Source organism: Pleurodeles waltl, chromosome 4_1 (assembly GCF_031143425.1).
Source record: "Pleurodeles waltl isolate 20211129_DDA chromosome 4_1, aPleWal1.hap1.20221129, whole genome shotgun sequence".
Taxonomy (NCBI): domain Eukaryota; kingdom Metazoa; phylum Chordata; class Amphibia; order Caudata; family Salamandridae; genus Pleurodeles; species Pleurodeles waltl.
The window spans coordinates 809,626,464-809,649,086 of NC_090442.1; the positions used below are offsets into that span (position 1 = coordinate 809,626,464).

The 22,623-nt window shown below is 45.5% G+C and overlaps 1 protein-coding gene across 1 annotated transcript in view; it reads right to left on the minus strand.

Moving 5' to 3' along the window:
- Positions 1-22,623, minus strand: part of CFAP54 (cilia and flagella associated protein 54) — a 1,075,777-nt gene that overhangs the window by 557,629 nt on the left and 495,525 nt on the right. The window contains exon 27 of the mRNA XM_069229529.1: positions 19,360-19,482. Within this exon, the coding sequence (XP_069085630.1) occupies positions 19,360-19,482 (123 nt within the window). The remainder of the gene's footprint in view (positions 1-19,359; positions 19,483-22,623) is intronic.

Below are 22,623 nucleotides of genomic sequence, written 5' to 3' on the forward strand. Positions count from 1 at the left end.
AGACATGGCCAAGGTAAGAAAGGCTGAAAGACGACCACCACTGAACAAGACACACAAGCTGAAACGTCAAGACTGGGCCAAGAAATATCTCAAGACTGATTTGTCTAAGGTTTTATGGACTGATGAAATGAGAGTGAGTCTTGATGGGCCAGATGGATGGGCCCGTGGCTGGATTGGTAAAGGGCAGAGAGCTCCAGTCCGACTCAGACGCCAGCAAGGTGGAGGTGGAGTACTGGTTTGGGCTGGTATCATCAAAGATGAGCTTGTGGGGCCTTTTCGGGTTGAGGATGGAGTCAAGCTCAACTCCCAGTCCTACTGCCAGTTCCTGGAAGACACCTTCTTCAAGCAGTGGTACAGGAAAAAGTCTGCATCCTTCAAGAAAAACATGATTTTCATGCAGGACAATGCTCCATCACACGCGTCCAAGTACTCCACAGCGTGGCTGGCAAGAAAGGGTATAAAAGAAGGAAATCTAATGACATGGCCTCCTTGTTCACCTGATCTGAACCCCATTGAGAACCTGTGGTACATCATCAAATGTGAGATTTACAAGGAGGGAAAACAGTACACCTCTCTGAACAGTGTCTGGGAGGCTGTGGTTGCTGCTGCACGCAATGTTGATGGTGAACAGATCAAAACACTGACAGAATCCATGGATGGCAGGCTTTTGAGTGTCCTTGCAAAGAAAGGTGGCTATATTGGTCACTGATTTGTTTTTGTTTTGTTTTTGAATGTCAGAAATGTATATTTGTGAATGTTGAGATGTTATATTGGTTTCACTGGTAATAATAAATAATTGAAATGGGTATATATATTTTTTTGTTAAGTTGCCTAATAATTATGCACAGTAATAGTCACCTGCACACACAGATATCCCCCTAACATAGCTAAAACTAAAAACAAACTAAAAACTACTTCCAAAAGTATTCAGCTTTGATATTAATGAGTTTTTTGGGTTCATTGAGAACATGGTTGTTGTTCAATAATAGAATTAATCCTCAAAAATACAACTTGCCTAATAATTCTGCACTCCCTGTATATAGGGTATTGCTGTCTATTTTGGCCTTGTTTAGGTTGCGTCTGATAGGGTCTGTGGGTTTCTTAATGTATGTCTGTGTGTATTTTAATGTTGCATTCTAAAGTATTCTGCTGTTGCGTACTTTGTTTATAGACTAGCGCTGCATCGCTCATCAGTTGTCCCCTGACAGTGATTTTAGCCAGTGCACATAGAACTTTAGCCAGAGTGGATGGAACACTTGTTTTCTTTTAAGTAGGTAGCATTTGGGATTTAACTGAGCCTTCTCATGGGGCATTTTATTGCATTCAGTATTGAGACACCAAGGTTTCCACACCGGTTTACTAAGGATCCAGTCTACGCCTGTACAGACTGGGGCATGATCTGCAAGGGATCCTTCAAAGATAGTACAGTCTAGTATCATTAGGTTAACCGGGTGTGATACTGGGAAATAGTCAAGCCATGACTGTGTACAATGCACTGCCGAAAGAAAGAAATACTCTTTTTCCAACGGGTGGAGAAGATGCCAAATTCTAACAGGCCTGGGTCTTCAAGAATGTCTTATAAAAGTGCCATATCTCTGTTATTATGTATGCCAACTGGACCTGTGCAGTCCAGCCCATAATCATCTCCCTCTGTGATTATATGTGACCTATTCAGTTCAGTGATGATTCCAGTAAGGCAGACGACAAATGTGTCCTTGGTCCCGTTAGAGACATAAATGGATACCATACTTATCCCTTTGATGGCAACCCTGTGTTTGCAAACCTGAACCTGCCTTCGTCATATGTCTAGGATTGAAGCACTGAATGTGGAAGAGATCTGTTTATGAGTACTGTCACTCCACATTTTTGGATTAAGTTTGGTTGTGGGAGGCGGGTCAGGTGAATGTTGATGGTGGGGGGTCGTTCTACAAATGAAAATGACTTTCCCTACCCGGTCTCGCTTGGGTATCTCTGTTTTATTAACCAATAAGTGGGTCTCTTGTATTATTGATACACCTGCCTTTTTAGGGACCAGGTACATCAGGATTTTCTTTCACTCAACATAGTTTGTCAGGCAGTTCACATTAAGAGAGACAGTATTTAGTGGTTGAGCTGCCATGCTGTGTTCAATTGATAAAAGTCCTAAGACGCTACAGTACGAGTTAAGGTGTGACCTTTGAGCAAAATTCTCTCCTGGAAGGTTTTGGTAACAGTGACAGAGTCTGAAGGACAAATCAGGGGAAACATTGGGGGGGGAGACAAGGATGGTGTTGTGTAAGAGGGGAGGGAAAAATTAGTTTATCCCAGCTGTGCTGTCGGATGTGGACTTGCTATGGTATAATGATGATAAACCTGGAGGTGTAGTATTGGGATTAAAATGTGAATCAAAGATTGGTAACAGAACTGTAGTAATGTGTCAACAGTGAAGCTAGTTTCTCAAGCAGTTCCAAATCTCTGCAAGAGAAACTCAATGGTCATCATAGATTATATATTTTGCACAGTATACTAAGGAGGAATACCTGGAGTGCTCAAGGGAGATCCATTAGGGCTGTTACTGAGAAGAGTAAGAGTAATGAGGGGGGTAAGGAAGGTAGAGGAGGTGGGTATTTAGGGGGAGTAGCAGGGCAATGTGTGAGGTCTCAAGTGCAGGGATGGAAGGTGCAAATCATTTTGTTGCATAATCTGGTGGCCTTTTACTGTACCCTTGAGATGGTTTTGAGAACCCATCATAGATAACATTGGCAACCAATGGTTTAAAATATGGGTTACTTGGATAATCCCCCTTATAAAGGGAATCTGGGCTAGGCAATGGACAGGGATCAATCAATCAAAACAGTTTTTAAGTCATTACTCACCCTTTAGGGTCTCAAGGCGCTGTGGGGGGGAGGGAGGGGGTTGGGGGGTTCCAGCTGGTGCTGGATTTGGGTTTGGTGAGGTCTTTGACGATGGCGAAGAGTTCTTTGCTGTTGTGTGTGATGTTGCCTATGCATTCTTTGTGGAAGGACTGTTTGGTGGTCCGGATGAGTTGGTGGTGTTTGCGCATGGCTGTTTTGAGGGCAAAGAAATTGCTCATTGAGGGTTCTTGGCACCAGGCTTTCTCAATTTTACAGCATTCTCGTTTAGAAGCTTGGAGTTCTGTGGTGAACCAGGGGGCAGTCTTGACGGTGCCGGTGTGGTACTTTCTTTTCAATGGTGCAAGGGAGTCTGCGCAGGTTGTTAGCCATTGTGTGAGGTTGTGGGCCGCAGTGTTGTGGTCATTGGTGATGGGAGGTGGAGCTTGTGTGAGGTTAGCGATCAGGTGTTCTTTAGAGATCTTGTTCAGCAGTGATATCCTTGAGGATGGTGACCAGGAATGCGTCTTGCTGTGTTGGAGTAGTTTTTGCCTTGGGCCCTCCCACCACCTCTGTAAAGAATAGTTGATGAGAGATCTTTTCTGATGCAACTGGCCAATATGTGTTGAGCTACGGTTGAGTAGAAAGGGGTATAGGTGGTCATGTAGGGCTGTTACTCTGCTCCTTTGGTCGCCATGTTGTGCCACTCATTTGTGTTTTAGAAAATGGGGTGAGGGCCGCAAAACAATCCTTTGATAATGTCTGCTGAGAGAATTGAGTTGTGCCCACAGGATGTGCAGTGCACCGGCATTGACTCTCCTTATATCCTACAGTTTGTCTGGGAGTAGGGCAACATGTAGCAATATCACAGGAGGAGGGGGAGGATGTCCATCCAAGTCCCTTATCACTCTGAAAGATGATAAGGTAGCCTCATACCAAGAATGGCACCCAGTTACACACATACTGCAGGAGTTTCTTGTAGGAAAGTCCTCCTTTTTGCCCTGGTCACCCCCACACTTTTTGGACAGGTACTGGTGGTTACTGACTCTTGGCTGTGCCCTGGGTACTGCTTACCAGTCCCAGGGCCAGTGCTTTGTGTAAAATGGATATGCAAATTAGGCTAATTATAATTGGCTAAGTTAACCTACCTATAAGTCCCTAGTATATGGTAGGGCATGTAGGTTTAGGGACCACAGCATAGGTGGTGCACACCTAGGTGCACTGCTGAGGTGCCCAGTGTCATTTTAAAGGCAGGCCTGCCTTGCTGGCTGCTTTTAAATTAAAGTTATATGCAAATTCGACTTTGGCATTAAAAGTAGTTCCAAAGTCTTAAACTACCTTATTTTTACATATAAGTCACCCCTAAGGTGTGCCCTATGTGCCCCTAGGGCTGGGTGCCATGTAACTATAAGCAGGGACTTTATAAAAATAGATTTATAAACCCTGGTGAGGTAAAAACAGCTAAATTCGTTTTTCCCTCATTGAAGTAAATGGCCTGCATAGGCTAGAATGGGGAGACTTTATTTTAAATTTTAAAGTCTCCTTAAATGTTGCATACCAAGAATTTGGTATCAAATTAATTCTTGTAATAAATCCCACAACTTCCAGTTGTGGGATTTAATATAACCTGTTCAGGTAAAAAGTTTTAGACTTTACCTAAAAAGTTGCCAATTTCAGCCCTGCATTGTTTTTGCTGCTGTGCTCTGATTGGCCAGCCTGCAGCAGCTTAGCCAAGCTGCCTTGATGAGGTGTGAAGTAGCCTGGCTTCACACAAAGGAATGTGCTTGTGGGAGAGAATCTCCCCTCAGCAGATGGTGAGGCAGGAAGGGGGAGGGCTGCCAAACTGGTCTTCAAAGGCAGAGAAGGACATTTGGAGCAACCAGCAACACCCCCACATCCTGCAACCCCAGACAACTAGGTGCCCCCTTGATTAGATTAGGAGAGGGCAGGAGAGGGGTGTGTTTATGATTTTTAGCCACACCAGTGGGTGGGCTCAGCCAGATGTAACCTCCAAAAATCAGATTCAGCCATGTTGGATTTTTAGAGAATGTTGCCTTCTGGGCTGGATTTTTGCCACACTTCCCAGGAAGTGGTCATCACAGGGGGACGACCCTGTACCTGATTGGAGAACCAGGACCCCCCTGCTTTTCACCCAGGAGCAAGGATACAACTGGCAGACCTGCACCCACACCTCAGATCCCCACCAGATTTCAACAAGAAAAGAACTAAAGGAGAAGAAGGACTGCCCTGCTGGACCCCTGGCCTGCACCTGGAACCTGCACTCAGAAGGACTGCACCAGCTGCACACTTGGGCTTCACCACAAGAAGGACTTTGCCTGGCTTCAAGTGGTTCAAGGAGGGACTCCCTGTTTGCTACAGGTGAAAAATTGCTATCCAGAGTCCCCTGCACCAACTCCTGAAAAAAGTGACCAGCTGACCACTGTCCAGTGGCCAAAAAGGAGTTTGCGGCAGGTGCATTCTGGGAGTTGAAGTCCGCACCCCCCAAGGACCATCTCAGAACTTCTGGACCCTTGGGGTGAGCTGTGGACCCCAAAAGAACCTTAAAAGAATATCTGGGTGAAGCCCCAGAAGTTTGGAGAAGATTTGAGAATTTTTGTAAAAAAGCTCCAGAGAGGGACCGACCCGCCGTGGAAATTCTAGCCGGCTTGCCTCAACCGCGACCCGGCCTGACTTGGTGGTTCGTCCCGGTCAAGAAAAACCTCTGAAAAAGAGACTAAGTCTGAAGGTAAAAAGTTGACCGGGACCTCCCAGCCATCGTATCCGAGAAGGGCTCCATGGACGTCGGATCAAGATCCAGGTTTACCCCGGTCGAAGGATTTTCACCTCGAAAAAACGACTAAGTCTGAAGGTAAAAATCTCCACCGAGGAATCCAGCATCGCGTATCCGGAGAAGGGCTCCAGGAGGTCGGATTCGACTGGCAGGTTCGTCCCGCTGAAGAAAATCTTCAAAATAAAGACTGTCAGAAGGTAACTTTTTAACCGAGGCCTCCCGGGACTTGTAGCCGAGCAGGGCTCCATCGCGGTCGGCCTGAAACTTTGACTTTGCCCCGGTCGAGGTGCAACCAGATGACCCGATTGGTGCTTTTTGTTTCTACGCGCTAGAAAAATAATAATTCTTTAAAAATTCATATCTCCGGTTCCCCTTATCCGATTTTATTCGTTTTTGTGTCATTTTAAAGATGAAAATATAAACTATTTTTATAAATTGGTTTTGGATTTTTAAACTGTTTCCTGTGTTTTATTTAATTACTGTTTTGCAATATTTGAATGCTTTACACACTGTCTCCTAAGTTAAGCCTTGACGCTCGTTGCCAAGCTACCAAGGGTTGAGCTGGGGTTAATTTACTGAGACCTAACTGGACCTAAGTGGAGGTTAGTGGCTTGTTGCTAGGTGTAGGTACCTACCTGCCCTTACCAATAACCCATTTTCCAACATTTCTCTATCCAGTTAATCCAATTAGTATCCAGTTAAGCCCACAAAGCTGACACCAAAGGGTTGCAGCAGATCTTGAAGTAATCGGAAGGGACCTCTGCAGTCTGTATGCAGCATGGTCATAGACACTTTTCCAAATCTGGTTAGAGTAGCTAGTACAATGAGTACAACGCTGGTTGATGCTATTATACTCCAATGCAGCAAATATCTGATGGACTGGTTGAAGATTAAAAAACCTGATTTGAAAATCAACAAGTGGTGAGCCAATGTCACATATAGAGTTCTGCTCTCTAAAGGGGCTGCTGTTCTTGCTTTCCGGCCTCTAGGGTAGTAGCTGGGACTTTATGGTCATATTTGAGGGTTCAGTGTAGTGGGCCTCGATAAGTAATTCAGAGCCACCTACATCATAGTAAAAACAAGGTTCCTTTTTATCTACTCATTATCTGTTCTCAGGGCACTATCCCTATGTTTTTGCCACTTGCTGAGCACATTATGCCGTTAGCACACTGAATGAGGAGTGACTCTGCTCATACAGGCCCGGATGAACTCCGGGGCAGACTGCTCTGTCAGATCCCAGAGATCAGTGGAAAGATACATGTTTCTGGGTATAATCCTGAGTTCTTGCCTCCAGATTTGGGCTTCGGTCTGCTTCGTCATATATGCAGCTATTCGGCCTCCAAGGCCTTGCTCAACATCATCTCGAGGGAGAAGGAGAGGAAGGCAGAATAGACTGTGTTGTCGCTTTAGTTCACCACCCATTTTTTTATGGCTCGGGTGAAATCTCTCACTTGTAGGTATTATTCAAATTTTTCATCTAAGTGGTGCTCTCCTGTCATATGGAGCCAATAACTATGGCAATAACAGGTACACGAGCAATGTCTTCTCCTGCGCCAAGCAGAGCTTTAGGGAGAAGCGGCCATCTTGCTCTGTAGTGTGACTCCTCCTCATGCTAACTTGATTTGTTTACATGGAAAACTACATACATTAAGGAACATTGGGTGAATTGCTGAGTGTTCTGTATGTAGGTTCTTTGCACGTCTAGTGATTGTTTGCCTAGATTCATTTTCTCTTAATATAAACTGTAAACATGTTGCAAAATTGAATATTGAATTAACTTGTACTATTTTGGAGGAACAGTTGATAAACGTACCTGTGCCTAACAACTACGTCACTTAAGAAAAGGCAGGTTGGGAGCATCTTTATTGTGAAAGTGCATACAATATGGATAAACTCAAGACATTGGAACATTATACTAGTAATGTTTTATAAATGTTCTCGCTAGTACAATGGAATTAATCAAGAAGATGAAGCCCTTAATGGATAACACAACTAAGGAAATCATTCTGAAAGTATCCAATTTTCTAAAGTAGAGCAAGTTCTGTGCCTCACGTAAAAAAAAATTAAAATGCATATCTTTCCGTGCACATCATGATGACTGGGTTTCTAATGGAGACGAGAACTGAACATTCTTTGGGAAATGCTTTGGTGTTGAAGTTAAGCTTTTCAAAATGCTTGAGTGTTTGCCAGGACTACATATTGTTATCATCATGCATTAGGTTATGTGCTTAGGTGCCTGAATGCAGTGGGATTCGATCTGATTGGTAATTTCCCAGTGATGTATGCATCTCATAGCCTTTACTCTGGAGTAAAAAAAAAAACAATGCTGAAAACATTGTAATGGTTAAGGAACCATCTTCGAATTAAAGACAATCACTACCAGACAAATGAACAAGTTACTTACCTTTGGCAAAGACTTATCTGGTAGAGACTATCTAGCAGCAGATTCCTTACCTTAGAATATTCCCCAGACTGGATCTGGACATTTTTGAGCAGTCCCCTTGCGTGCCAGTAGGTCGTATCATTTGGCTACATGTGGCATCATCTGTGCCAAAAGTGACACATGCGGTGAATATATAGGCACCACCTTGGTGCCCAGACCTCAGTTCATGACTGTTTTCCCGCACCTGAAGCACAGAGCTACACTGAAGTGGAATAACCAGTGTGCCAAGGTGAGTTGCTGAAGGATCTCTTTGATGTGAGAAATACAGTTTGCAGAATGGGGAGTAAGGGAGTCTCAGTAAGAACTCTGCAGTTAGACTTTACCAGACAAGGCACTACCAAAGGTAAGTAATTTGTTCATCTGATACAGCTGATATTCGTTACCTTAGAATAGACAAAGCAATCTATCCCAGGAGGTGGATCTGCAGATCTTTAAACAAAAAAAAGCCTAGGGGGTTGTTTCTGAGCCACTGCATAGCAGATTTGTTAAATGAGGACAATCCATCTGGAGATGCTTCTCTTGTGGACTGCTTTTCTTTGCACTGACAAATCAAACCAAGAGTTAAATGACCACCCGGAATTCTTTTCTATGATTGACTGGATCCATGCAGTCAAGTCTCTCCTCTTCTTTGGTAGGATAAGATAGGGCAAAAAAAAGTTGCTTGTGTGATGTTCTGAAAAGTTGTGACCACCTATGGCAAGAAGGACGCACAGATCTTAAGGATCAGCTTAGCCGGGGAAAAGGATGTGGATGGGAGGTGAACAGAAAGTATCTGCAATTCGCTAACCCTTCTGGCAGATGATATAACGAAAAGGAAAACTGTCTTGATGGTAAGCAGTCTCAGAGGGCAGCTGTGCTTGAGCTTGAATGGTGAGTAAGGTGAGAATTAAATTTAGATCCCATTGGGGCTTGATGAAAAGTGTAGGAGGAAACGTGCTGTAAACAGGTCACAACAGCCAACATGAACAGAGCATCAACAAATTGGTAGCAACAATTTTTTCCCATCAGCAGATGTAAATTGTAAGCAGGTGTAAGTTGTTTTTGTGAAGGGATGCCTGGCTGCTACGGTGACACATACTTCGGAAGGAAGATCAAACACCCTCAACTGCCACCACTTAGTTTTCATGCATGAAGATGAAGAGTGTTCAACCAGTTCGAGAGCAGGACCCTGCCTTGTTACTGTGATAAGAGATACTCCCAATGGGGAAGCCTGATCGGAGGACAGATGCTCATGCTCAGGCGCTCAGGATACCAGACTCTCCTTACCCAAACCAGAGGCACTAAGATGACTTGGGCCCGGTCGTTCCTGATCTTCTTGTGAACTCTGGGCAGACTTGATATCTGCAGAAAGGTTACAGGAGTCCTGAGATCCACTTGAGACAAAATGTGTGTAAGGAAATGCCTCCTTGGCATGGTTACCCCCTGACTTTTTGCATTTGCTGATGCCAAGTTATGATTTGAAAGTGTGCTAACCAGGCCCCAGCACCAGTGTTCTTTCCCTAACCTGTAGCTTTGTCTCCACAACTGGCACACCCTGGCATCCAGGTAAGTCCCTTGTGAATGGTACCTCTGGTACCAAGGGCCCTGATTCCAGGGAAGGTCTCTAAGGGCTGCAGAATGTCTTGCCAGCTGGTGGGGAGAAAATGACTAAGTCGACATGGCACTCCCCTCAGAGTGCCATGCCAACCCCACACTGCCTCTGGCATAGGTAAGTCACCCCTCTAGCAGGCCTTACAGCCCTAAGGCAGGGTGCACTATACCATAGGTGAGGGCATAAGTGCATGAGCACTATGCCCCTACAGTGTCTAAGCAAAACCTTAGACATTGTAAGTGCAGGGTAGCCATAAGAGTATATGGTCTGGGAATCTGTCATACACGAACTCCCCAGCACCATAATGGCTACACTGAAAACTGGGAAGTTTGGTATCAAACTTCTCAGCACAATAAATGCACACTGATGCCAGTGTACATTTTATTGTGAAATACACCCCAGAGGGCATCTTAGAGATGCCCCCTGAAAACATACCCGACTTCCAGTGTGGGCTGACTAGTTTTGCCAGCCTGCCCCACACCAGACATGTTGCTGGCCACATGGGGAGAGTGCCTTTGTCACTATGTGGCTAGTAACAAAGCCTGTACTGGGTGGAGGTGCTTCTCACCTCCCCTGCAGGAACTGTAACACCTGGCAGTGAGCCTCAAAGACTCACCCCCTTTGTTACAGTGCCACAGGGCATCCCAGCTAGTGGAGATGCCCACCCCTCCGGCCACTGTCCCCACTTTTGGCGGCAAGGCCAGAGGAGATAATTAGAAAAACAAGGAGGAGTCACCTCACAGTCAGGGGTGTCCTGAGCTGAGGTGACTCTTACTTTTAGAAATCCTTCATCTTGTGGATGGAGGATTCCCCCAATAGGATTAGGGATGTGCCCCCCCTCCCCACAGGGAGGAGGCAGAAAGAGGGTGTAGCCACCCTCAAGGACAGTAGCCATTGGCTACTGCCCTCCCAGACCTAAACACACCCCTAAATCCAGTATTTAGGGGCCCCGAAGAAACCGAGGAAGATGGATTCCTGCAACCTAAAGAAGAAGAAGGACTGCTGACCTGAAGCCCTGCAGTGAAGACGGAAACAACAACTGATTTGGCCCCAGCCCCACTGGCCTGTCTCCCTACTTCGACGAAAACTGCAACAGCAACGTATCCAACAGGGACCAGCGACCTCTGAAGCCTCAAAGGACTGCCCTGCATCCAAAGGACCAAGAAGCTCCCGAGAACAGCAGCCCTGTTCAACAAACTGCAACTTTCTGCAACAAAGAAGCAACTTTAAAGACTCCACATTTCCCGCCGGAAGTGTGAGACTTTCCACTCTGCACCCGACGCCGCCAGCTCGACCTGCGGCCAACAAACACCTCAGGGAGGACTCCCTGGCGACTGCGAGCCCGTGAGTAACCAGAGACGAACCCCGAGCCCCCACAGAGACGCCTGCAGAGGAAATCCAGAGGCTCCCCCTGACCGCAACTGCCTGTAACAAGGGATCAGACGCCTGGAACCAACACTGCACCCGCAGCCCCCAGGACCTCAAGGAACCGAACTCCAGTGCAGGAGCGACCCCCAGGCGACCCTCTGCCTAGCCCAGGTGGTGGCTACCCCAAGGAGCCCCCCCCTGTGCCTGCCTGCCTCATTGAAGAGACCCCCGGGTATCCCCATTGCTTTCTACACAAAACCCGACGCCTGTTTGCACTCTGCACCCAGCTGCCCCTGTGGCGCTGAGGGTGTACTTTCTGTGCCTGATTGTGTCCCCCCCCGGTGCCCTACAAAACCCCCCTGGTCTGCCCTCTGAGGACACGGGTACTTACCTGCTGGCAGACTGGAACCGGGGCACCCCTATTTCCATTGAAGCCTATGTGTTTTGGGCACCTCTTTTACCTCTGCACCTGACCGGCCCTGAGCTGCTGGTGTGGTAACTTTGGGGTTGCCTTGAACCCCCAATGGTGGGCAACCTTGAACCCAACTTTGAACCCTGAAAGTGTTTTACTTACGTGTGAACTTAACATTTAATTACCTCCCCCAGGAACTGTTGGTTTTTGCAGTGTCCACCTTTAAAATAGTTTATTGCCATTTTTGTCAAAACTGTACATGCTATTGTGATTATTCAAAGTTCCTAGAATATCTGAGTGAAATACCTTTCATTTGAAGTATTACTTGTAAATCTTGAACCTGTGGTTCTGAAAATAAACTAAGAAAATATATTTTTCTATATAAAAACCTATTGGCCTGGAGTTAAGTCTTTGAGTGTGTATTCCTCATTTATTTCCTGTGTGTGTACAACAAATGCTTAACACTACCCTCTGATAAGCCTACTGCTCGACCACACTACCACAAAACAGAATTACCTCTTTTTGCCACTATCTTACCTCTAAGGGGAACCCTTGGACTCTGTGCACACTATTTCTTACTTTGAAATAGTATATACAGAGCCAACTTCCTACAGAGTCCTTCTTCTTTCTTCTTGTCTTGAGGTTGCCAGGAATCTGGTGAGCTAGGTTCAGGGGTGCCCCTAAATACTAGATTTAGGGGCATTACCGGGGTCAGAGGGCAGTAACCAAGGGCTACTGTCCATGAGAGTGGCTACACCCTTCCTGTGCCCACTCCCTTTGGGGAGGCGGGGCACATTCCTAACCCTAATGGTCCCTGTCCTCCAAATCAAGATGGAGGATTCTGCAGGGAGGAGGCCACTTCAGCTCTTGACACCTTAGGGGTGGTCCTAGCTGGAGTGGACTCTCCTTCCTGTTTACCTAATTTTAACTCCGGACTTGTCAAAAAGTGGGGCTTCATCTGGGGGGGGCAGGCATCTCTACTAGCCTGGGCCTTTGAGGCTCACCCCCAAGTGTTACAGTTCCTGCAGGGAGGAGGTGTGAAGCACCTCTGCCCAGAGCAGGCTTTGTTCCTGTCGCCAGAGAGCACAAAGGCTCTCACCCCATAGGGGCAGAAACTCGTCTTTTAGAGTGCAGGCTGGCACAGACTGATCAGTCTTACACTAAAGTGTTGGTTAAAATAAAATACAGGGGGCATCTCTAAGATGCCCTCTGGGGGCATTTTACAATAAATCCATTACTGGCATCAGTGTGGGTTTATTGTTCTGAGAAGTTTGATTCCAAACTTAACAGTCTTCCGTGAAGCCATCATGGAGCTGTGGAGTTCGTAATGCCAGACTCCCAGCCCATGTACTTCATATGGCCACATTGTACTTATAATGTCTAAGAATGGACTCAAGACACAGTACAGGGCACCCTGCTGTAACGCCTGCTAGAGGGGTGACTTACCTACATCACAGGCAGTGGTTTGGGGACATTGCACCCTGAGAGGGATGCCATGTTGACTTTCCCTTTTTCTCCCCAACAACACACACAACCTGCAATGGCATTGTTTAGGTGTTTGGTGATGGGTCCCTTACTGTGGCACTATACATGCTGCAGCCCTTAGGGATCCTCCCTGGGCACAGGACCCTTGGTACCCCTGGTGCCTTTTACAAGGGACTTAACTGTGTGCCAGAGGTGTGCCAATTGTGGAAACAATGGTACAGTTTAGGGGAAGAACACTGGTGCCGGGCCTGGTTATCAGGATCCCAGCACACACCCAGTCAAGTTAACATCAGATATCAGGCAAAAGGTGTGGGGGTAATGGCAACAAGGGAAAGTTTCCTAAACATCCCTAAACCAAGAAATCAGATAAGATAGACAGAAAAGACCAGCACCAAGAAGATCCAAGGCACGAGAACTTTAGATCTGCTGCAACAAAGAAAAGGCACCAAAACCTGCCTGCTGCACCCAGGACTCAACATTTGCTGATGAGGAGCTGCTGGACAATTGAAAACACTCTAAAGAATCCCAGAGGACCTCCGGGGTTTACAAACTTCCAGAGAACTTCCTCTTGAGTGGATGTACCACTTTAAATCTACAAGTAACCATCAAGCCAGTGAGGTCCACTTTACTGACAGAACACTAACTTCGGAACCGCATGCCGCAGCTGGACCAAACATCACACTGATAACCGTGAGGACAAACTCTGTCAGTGTGCCACGTTTGGTGACACTGCACCCTCTAAGGACTGAACTGTACCAATACCATGGGTATTTGACACTAACTTCAGACACCAAGAAGAACAGTCCGCCCAGGACTTTAAAAGGACCAGGAGAAAGCCTCCATCAAGGGACTTCAGAAACAACCTGGACCTACAGCCAAGGTGCCCCCGTTGTCCTGCAAACAACCCATGAACCAACCTATCTCCTACTTCTGAGGGCATCCTTGCACACAGCTCGTGGCTCACCCATTTGCTCTGCACCCAGCCGCCCTGTGCCCTGCACCGAAGAACCAGCTGTGCCCTAAGGGTCCCTCACTCCTTGCAACCTCAACACTCCAAGGGGACCCCTAGGATTCACCTTTAAACTTACCTGAGCAGTGTTTTTCCCCGCAGTGACCCTGCACCAGTTCCAGAGACCTTTTCCTGCTGCTCCCACCGGAACCAGAGATGGGCCTGATCTTCTCCACCTGGCACAGTGCCCACCAACGACTTCAACCAATATGCAAAAGAAGAACTTGGTAAACCTATTGTGTGATTTGATATGTATTTTTAAGGGTTATCCTCCATTAATTCCTATGGTGCGTAATGAAACACAAAAAGACTATTTTTATTAAACTTAAGAAATTCATATCTTGAAAAGTACTTAACCAATCCTGATGATCTTGGTCTTAAAATGTATATATGAATCTGAAGTATTTTTATAAATAGGTCTCGAGTTATTCCTTTGAGTGTGTGAGTTGCAAGATTGATGCTGCAAGTACAACAAATGGTTTGCACTTCTCCAAGATTGGCCTAACTGCTCACCAAGCTACCATAAAAATGAGAGCATTAGATGATCTAGTTTTATAACCCTGTAAACCAATGTGTGGTTGCCTGGACTCTCCTGCACAGTGTGCTTAGCTTTGCACACTACATAGAGGGCCAGCCTCCTACAATCAAGCCCTGAATCCACCTTGCTGACAAAAAGGCAAGCCCCACGGAAGGAAATGTCAATAAGGGATGCATAGTCATCCCTTGATAAGGCAGTTGCCCTCAGTCAGGCGTGACATTTAGGTGTCACAATGGAAGCAATGGCTCTGCCCAGTGAGTCATTGGTATCCAGTCCTCATCTGAATGGGAACTTTGCAGCATCTCTCCCACCAGCAATAGCTTAGGGGATTATGGTTCAGGCCTCCTCTGAGATCATAGTCAGCACTTGCCAATACAACATGGAATCACAACCCAATAAGCATGCAGTGTTCACGGACCACAATTCCAGTCTAGTGAAAGAGAAAATCCACTTTCCAAAGGTATTCAGCCCCTTGGATTCCCTATCCAGTTGTGTGGTAGGGAATACACCAGGATTTATCATGGAGGTTGAAGCCTGGACCAGCAGGCTCTCAGGGATGGGAAAATGGAGTCCCTGAGTGAGTGGCAATGACAAGAGGAGATAGTCCCGTGCTCAGGAGTGCATTTGCAAGCGTTTGCCCAGGCCCTGAGCCGAACATCAGTGAGGACTACACTAAAAGGGGGTAAGGGGTTCTGATGGGGACACCGCTGGCTGAAGCACCTCCGGCAAGGCATTGCTCTTGATCTCAAATGAAGGCAGCTAAAGGTCCAGGAATGTAATCACCCTCTGGAACACCACTGCAAAGGAAGTCCCTTCCTACGTAGCCACTGTGTGTGGTGAGGTGTCCAGACCACTGACGTCAGCCAGATCTTCATACAAAGTGGCTCTCCTAGGGGGTCAGAGTAGCCACAGGGATCCAGATAATCTCCAATCATGTTTCTCGGAGGGCTCTTAAGGGTCATAGGGCTCCATGTCCAAATCTAGCATGTGTGCCTGGTCAGTGCTGGCATCTGGTGACACAAGAGCTGGCTCGGTATCGGCCTCAGGAATCACAATGGGATCAGCACTGCATATGGGTATTGATAGCACCAAGAATAGGGCCATAGGAATGATTCTTGGAGGAGGTCACAAATTGCTGGCTGAGGCCAATCTGGATCCACCAACAGATCCTGACAGTGCTGAGGGCAGACCAGCCAGCAGAGTCCCAGTTGGACACTTTCCCAAACCCATGGGGATCAAAGGAGCTCCAGAGAGGTCTATCCACCCAAATATGAGCCTCTCAAAGTTAGGTGGGGGTCACTCCAGCTCTGGGAATCTCAGGAAAACACGGAGTGGACCTAGTGTCCTAGTGTGGGGGCAAGCTCCACAGGAATGACCTGGGAGCAGGACCGGGACTAGTGGCATAATTCCAGTGCCTCGGCCATTGAATGGGATCAGTGCAAAGATGTCGAAGAGCTCTTTGACCTCTTCTTGTGGGTCTTACCTGGAGAAGTCCGAAATTGCAACGATGACCAGCACAAGCAACTCCAAGAGCTGTCCCAGTACTTCCCTTGCAAATGGGAGCTGGAGCGGTGCAGAATCCTGTGGTGTGCTTTATAGCTGCTTATGATGGCCTTCGGATTGATAGTACTGCAATCTGTGCAGGCTATAGAATTGTGGCTTTATTTCAGGAGCCGCAGACGCATCAAGTGTGGGGGGGGGGGTCTGTCCCAGATATTTGTTTTTGACAGGCACCACAATTCTTGCAACCATTCAGTTTCTTGGAACATATACTCTAAAAACAGTGCAAAAAGATACAATGGTCGAATTCGACAACCAGTTAAAAAAAGAAGGAACTAAGGTCAAGCAGCACCGAAGTGGCACCTATATAGGCACCGCATGCGTGACTTCTGGTGCATATGACGCCAACAATGGCATACAGAGCCGAATGATGCAACCTATAAACAAGCCTGGGGACTGCTCAAAAATTTCCAGATAGGCGCCAGGGGAATATTATAAGGTCTGAGGCTAGAAGTCTCTGTCAGCTATAAGAGGCAGATTCACATCACCAGGAAGACAAAATGAGTTCAGTTTACCCATCCACTATATTTAGGTGATCAATAAAATCAATTGTTAAGGTACAGTACACAGGCACTGACTATAGGATATTCAATACCTTAGTACTGCAATCATGTATTTCCTCCAGAGGCCCAAATAGCCATAAAGCACTTAAAGAAAATAAATTATGGTAGCTTGGCAACTTAGAAGATCTTTGCTTGCTCTATAATAATTTTGTTTAACTGGATTAGGGGACACCCAAGAGAATCGATCAGGGGTGATATTTTATGAATATTAACTCTAAAGGAGCTAATTGACCAATCAATGTAAACTCTGCAGAAAATTACCCTTAATAAAATGCATTGAGGAGAGGACTCCAAGTGAACAAACATGTTTATTTACTTGAATACAAAGTTTGTTTTGCCATGGAGAATTTTGGTTGCAAATGTACAAAGAATCATTTAGAACCTATGATGTATAAATCAAAGAAACCATTCAAAATTACAACAGAATTATAAAACACAGTCTATACATAATTGTATAATCATACATATTACAATTTTCTCAGATTGTTTAAAAAGAAAATGCTTAAGGACCCTGTGAGAAATTGGGTTATTGGTTGAGAGGGGTGAGCCCCTTCTCAAACAACAACTACAATCCTCATCAGGGAAAACCACCAAAAGTCACTAAATTAACATGTACTTAACCCTCTGACAGCTTTGCACTAAATAAGTCAGGCTTAACATAGAGACAATGTGTTAAATATTTATATAGCACTCACATAGCAGTAACATGAAAAACATAACACAAGCAAAATCCCAACACCAATCTAGAAATATAGAGAACATTTTAATAAAGGAAATGATATAAAAATGACAAAAATCCAATCAGTAAATACTGGAGATATGAAATCTCGAAGTCTTAGGTGGAAATAGCACCAACTGAGGTTCTGATCACCAAGACAAAGTCACAAGTTCAAGCTGACCACTTTTGCTGAGTTCGGCCCATTGAGCAATGTACCTGGTTGTACTTAGACTGAGATGCGAGGTTCTGCGCCCTGCTGCATGGAGTTGCATCAGTTCCATTGGAACTACTTATCAGAAGCTGTGAGGCTGGGTTGAGTTGCGTTGCACTGCATCGGTTCTGATGAGACCGCCGATCAGGAGCTGCGAGGTGCTGCGATGCAAGGTCCTGCGTCAAGATGCGTTGCACTGTCGGTTCCGATGAGGCCGCTGATCAGGAGCCGCAAGGTCTTGTGATGAGAGGTCCTGCATCATGCTGCATCAGTTATTAGTGAACCCGCATTTGGGCCAGAAAGAGTACACTCTGATGACAGCAAGGGTCTAGGACCTGAGGTGGCACCTCTTGGGGATCGAGACACTCCAGCAGATGCCAGCAACAGGGCGCAGGCAGGTCTAGTTGGGTCTGGGCAGCTGGGTAGATGCAGAATAGGTCTCTGGAGCTTTTTATGTCCCTGTAACTGAGAACAGGAGGCCAGTCAGCTAGCCCTTGGAGTCACTCTGGTGGTTCTGGGTTCAAAGAACAGGTCCAGTTTTCCTTCCTCAGGCAGCAGGAAGTCCTTCTTGCAGCATGGTAGTCCTTTCGGCAGCTGGGCAGCAGATTGGTCTTTCTCCTGAATCTTCCATAGGTCCAGAAGCAATGTGAAGAGTTACTCTGATGGTCCAATATTTATGTCTGGTACCAAGTTAGAGAAATTTCTAGACTTCCTCTGCACATCTGGTTCTGGAATTTCCTTTGTCCCACCCTGGTCCCAGGATTTCTGGAGTCACAAAAGGCTAATGTGAAGTTCTTTGTATGTGTGGTGAGGCGGTTCCCTTGAAGTGCAACTGTGGTAAGTGGCAGCTTTGCCCTTCCCATCAGGTCAGGATAACCAGTCCTGCCAGCACCCAGTCCCACTTTATGATACTGTCTGGAATACACAAAGGCCAACTGCCAACTACACCTAGTCATGTATCCCAGGATACAGGCTACATGCACCAAATGGTTAGTACAAGAATATGCCAACTTTCTAAAAGTGGCATTTTCAGGAATGTGACTTAATATCTGACTTTACCATTGAAATTACAATTTATGAGAGACAAAACGTGCTAACAAAAGTTAGCACTTATTAAATGTAATAAGGTAACCCAATGTTATCCTAGACATAGGCCTTACAGTAATGAAAACAAAAGTTAGGAGTTTTTCACTACTAGGACATGTAATAGATAAAAGTACATGTCCTACTTTTTAAATACACTGCACCCTGTCCTCTGGGCAGTCTAGGGCCTACCCTAGGGATAACAGATGTATTAAAAGTGAAGGTTTAGGCCTGGCAAAAGGTTTATTTTGTCAGGCCAAAATGGCAGTTTAAAACTGTATCACAGGCTGCAATGAGTGGGTGAAACATTGAGTGCTGCAGGCCCACTAGTAGCATTTACCTTATGGGCCCTGGGTACAAGTAGTACCAATTTACGATGGTCTTACAAGTACATTAATTGTGCCAATCAGGTGTAAGCCAATTTTATCATGTTTAAGGGAGAGTGCACAAGAAATATAGCATTGGTCTGCAGTGGTTAGGTGCACACAGTCCTAAAGCCAACAAAAACAAATTAAGCAAAACTGGAAGGATGCGGCAAAGGATTTGAGAGGAGTGGGGGGTGACCCTGAAGAGAAAGCCAGTCCAACAGAACCCTAAGGAACCAGGAAGAGGGTACCCTGATCAATGCAAGTTTTACATGTGTGTAACCCTTCCACTGTTAATACTAGATATTTGATGCTAGTTTTCTTCTTTCTCTATATTTATATGTATAAGAAACAACAGGCTAGTCCCCCTCCATTAAAAACACAAACATACCTGTGCCATGTAATAGACTGTGCAAGCAGTCATGTGCAGCACACTGTCCACACATGCAGACTGTTTCCTTTGCCAGGTGCTGCTTGGAATTTCTTGCAGTACAGCCAAGGATTTAATTAGAATCTGTAAATATCAAACACATGCACATATATGAAAATATAACGATTTTGAGAGTAGTTGAGAATCATCATTTTAATAAAACATAGCAGTTTACCTACTAACATTGCAAATTCAAGTCACATTTGATTAATGTTTCTTCATTTCATTGGATTTACAAAGCGCTTACACCAAAGCACTGAAGAAGGTAAAAATATAAGTGTGCAAATAGGATCAACATCAAAGCAGCAAACAGACCAAAGAAGCAAAAGTGGAACAACGTATGAGCATACATAAAGCAAAATAGTGTTTTAATGATTATGAACTACTAGTAAGAAATAGAAAAATTTGGACTAAGCACAAAGAGGGCAAGGAGAAATAAGCCCGGCAGTAGAACACAAGTTCCATTGAATATTGCTAAGGAGAGGTTTGAGTAAATGTGAAATGAGAAATCAGAAAGGGACATGACAGTCTGATGGAAGCCAGTGAAGAAGGGCAAATAATGGAGAATGTATTTTGTAGGATATAAATGAATTAGAACCCAATAGACGAGTTAAAGATAGACTTTAGAGGTCCAAGATCGTAGGTCCAACAAAGAGGGAACAGCAATAGTGAGAAAGGTCACGTGTAGAGTGCGGATGCTGTACAATTAAAATTGGTTAGCATGACCAATGGCTTACAAATATAATGAATCAGGCTAATCTTCTGTGACTATCAGAAACTAAGGTAGAAATGGTTACGCATATTCAAGGCTTCAGTAGTCTGTCTCCCTGAAATCAACATTTCTTTCAACTTACTATCTTCCTGCCCCTTTGCCAGAAGCAGTCTCAAGTGCTCTTCAGATGCAGTCTCCTCCATTCCCAAAGATAAACCAGTCTCTTGTTGTCTACCTGTAAAGCCTCACTGGGTGCCCACCTGAAAGCAATATCAGCTGTCAAAAATGCCCGAGATCCATAATCTCATCCTTAAGTATTTTTGCCACCTAATATCCATATTTCAGACATGATTTCATCACACTTTAACACCCGACTTTCTTCATCTCTTTCCAGTTAACTATAATATTCTGCTTATGAAGAAGAAGCTGGGCAGAGGTTGTGGGGTTGCCATGGTTTGCCATTATTCAATCTCTTCCAAGGAGATACATAGTTCATCATATGATTTATTCAAGTACCTGTAAAGAGTATCACCAGCTTGGTCACATTTGACCGAGTCAATATTTGCTCAACTTATTTTCCTCAACTTTGCTCAACATATTCCAGCCATTTCTGAATGAGTCTTTGCCATTGGTTATATAATCATCTGGGTGAGATACCTAATCCGATATGTATACTTAAAGAAAATATAGGCACACTTTGTCTTATCAAACAACTTACAAAGTCATCATACGTGGGAGGTATTGGCATTAACCATCAAGTTACATACCTTCGGCAATGCTTTATCTGATAAAGACTATCTAGTCCCAGATTACTTACCTTAAAATATTCCCCGGCATCAGAATGGATCTGGAAATTTTTGAGCAATCACCCTTTCATGCTTGTAGGTGGCGTTGTTCGGCTCTGCGTGTCATCGTCCGCACCAGAAGTGACGTACACAATGTCTATATAGGTGCTACCCCAGGAAGCTGAAGTCAGTTCTTGACAATGTTTTACTCACCAGTAGCAAAGAGCCATGCTGAAGTGGAATGACTAGAGTCCCTGTGAGGTCCAAAAGGACTTCTATGTGTGTAAAGACAGTTCGCAGAACAAGGTGGATGGGAGGCTTGGTAAGGAATCTGTGGCTAGATAAGATCTTTCCCAGATAAAGCATTACCCAAAATAATTAACTTGTTCATCTACTAGAGACTTCTAGCCACAGATCCCTTACCTTGAAATAGATACCAAAGCAATCACTCCCTGGAGGTGGGTCTGAGACTGCTTCAAACTAAAAAGGCCTGGAGGATCGAACGGGCAAAATGCCGGACCTGACTGATGACACAGTAGTGTTTAGCAAATATGTGCAGCAATGCCCACATAGCCGCCTGACAGATGTCCAGTACTGGGACTTAATCTAGCCACTTCAATGGTCACAGCTGTAGCTCTGGCGGCGTAACCTAATGAAGTTGTTTCTTGGCCATAACAATTGGTTTGATGCTACTGATCTGTGTTGGTGCCACCCGAAAAGGCACCACTGGAACAGTTCCAGGAGGTGGGGGAGTCGCAGCCAGGGCCCACCCAGATCCAAAAGGATCCTAAGGGATTGAATGGCACCAAAGGTGAACCCACTGGCAGACCAAATCAAATCAGGATTTATAGAGCACAACCCATAAGGGTCTCAAGGCGCTGAGGGGGTTAGTCCTCTGTGCTTCAGTTGAAGAGACAGGTTTTAAGATCCTTCCTGAATTGCGGTAACAATGGTGACTGCCTGTGGTGCAGGGTGTTCCAGCTCTTTGCGGCAAGGTAGGCAAAAGGTCTTCCTTCAGGTGAGGTCTTCTGCATGTGGGGTGCAGTGGCTAGTGCCTGTTGAGCAGAGGAATGAGGGTCATTGACAAATACAACTCTCGGAGCTGGATGGGGATGACTCCAGCTCCAAGAAATTTGGGGAAGAGCAGAGCAGACCCAGTTCCTGACGCCCGTGGCACAGGGACCACCTGCAAGAGAGGTCAGAATTTGCAGCGTAGTTCCCTCACGTCGTCAGAAGAATGGGAGTGACACTGAGAAGTCGAAGATCGCTTCGACTTCTTGGACTTCTTCTCATGGGATTCATCAAAAGAAGTCCTGGAGTCCCAATCACATGCAAATGGGACATTGGGCAGCGCGGAGTTATACGATGAGCAGCCAAAAGCTTGATGACTCTCTTGCGGTTAGCCTTAGGTTTATCGATTTGTACTCCGCACATGGCGCAGAGTTGTGGTCCCTCTCATGGCAGCACAGACATACCAAGTGGGGGGTCTGTCACCGACATTTGTTGATGACAGGTGCCACAAGGTTTGAACCCAGTGGGTTTTTTCAGGGACATCTCAAAAAAAAGAAAAAAAGGCACACAAATCATTGAAGAAAGGGTCGAAGTTAGTAAAAAAACTGATAGAGGAGCTCGATCCAGATCTGGGCTGATAGCATCGAAAAAAGGGAACTGAGGTCAGCACGCGCGATGGGAGGAGGTGCCTAAATGGGAACCATGCATGTCATTTCC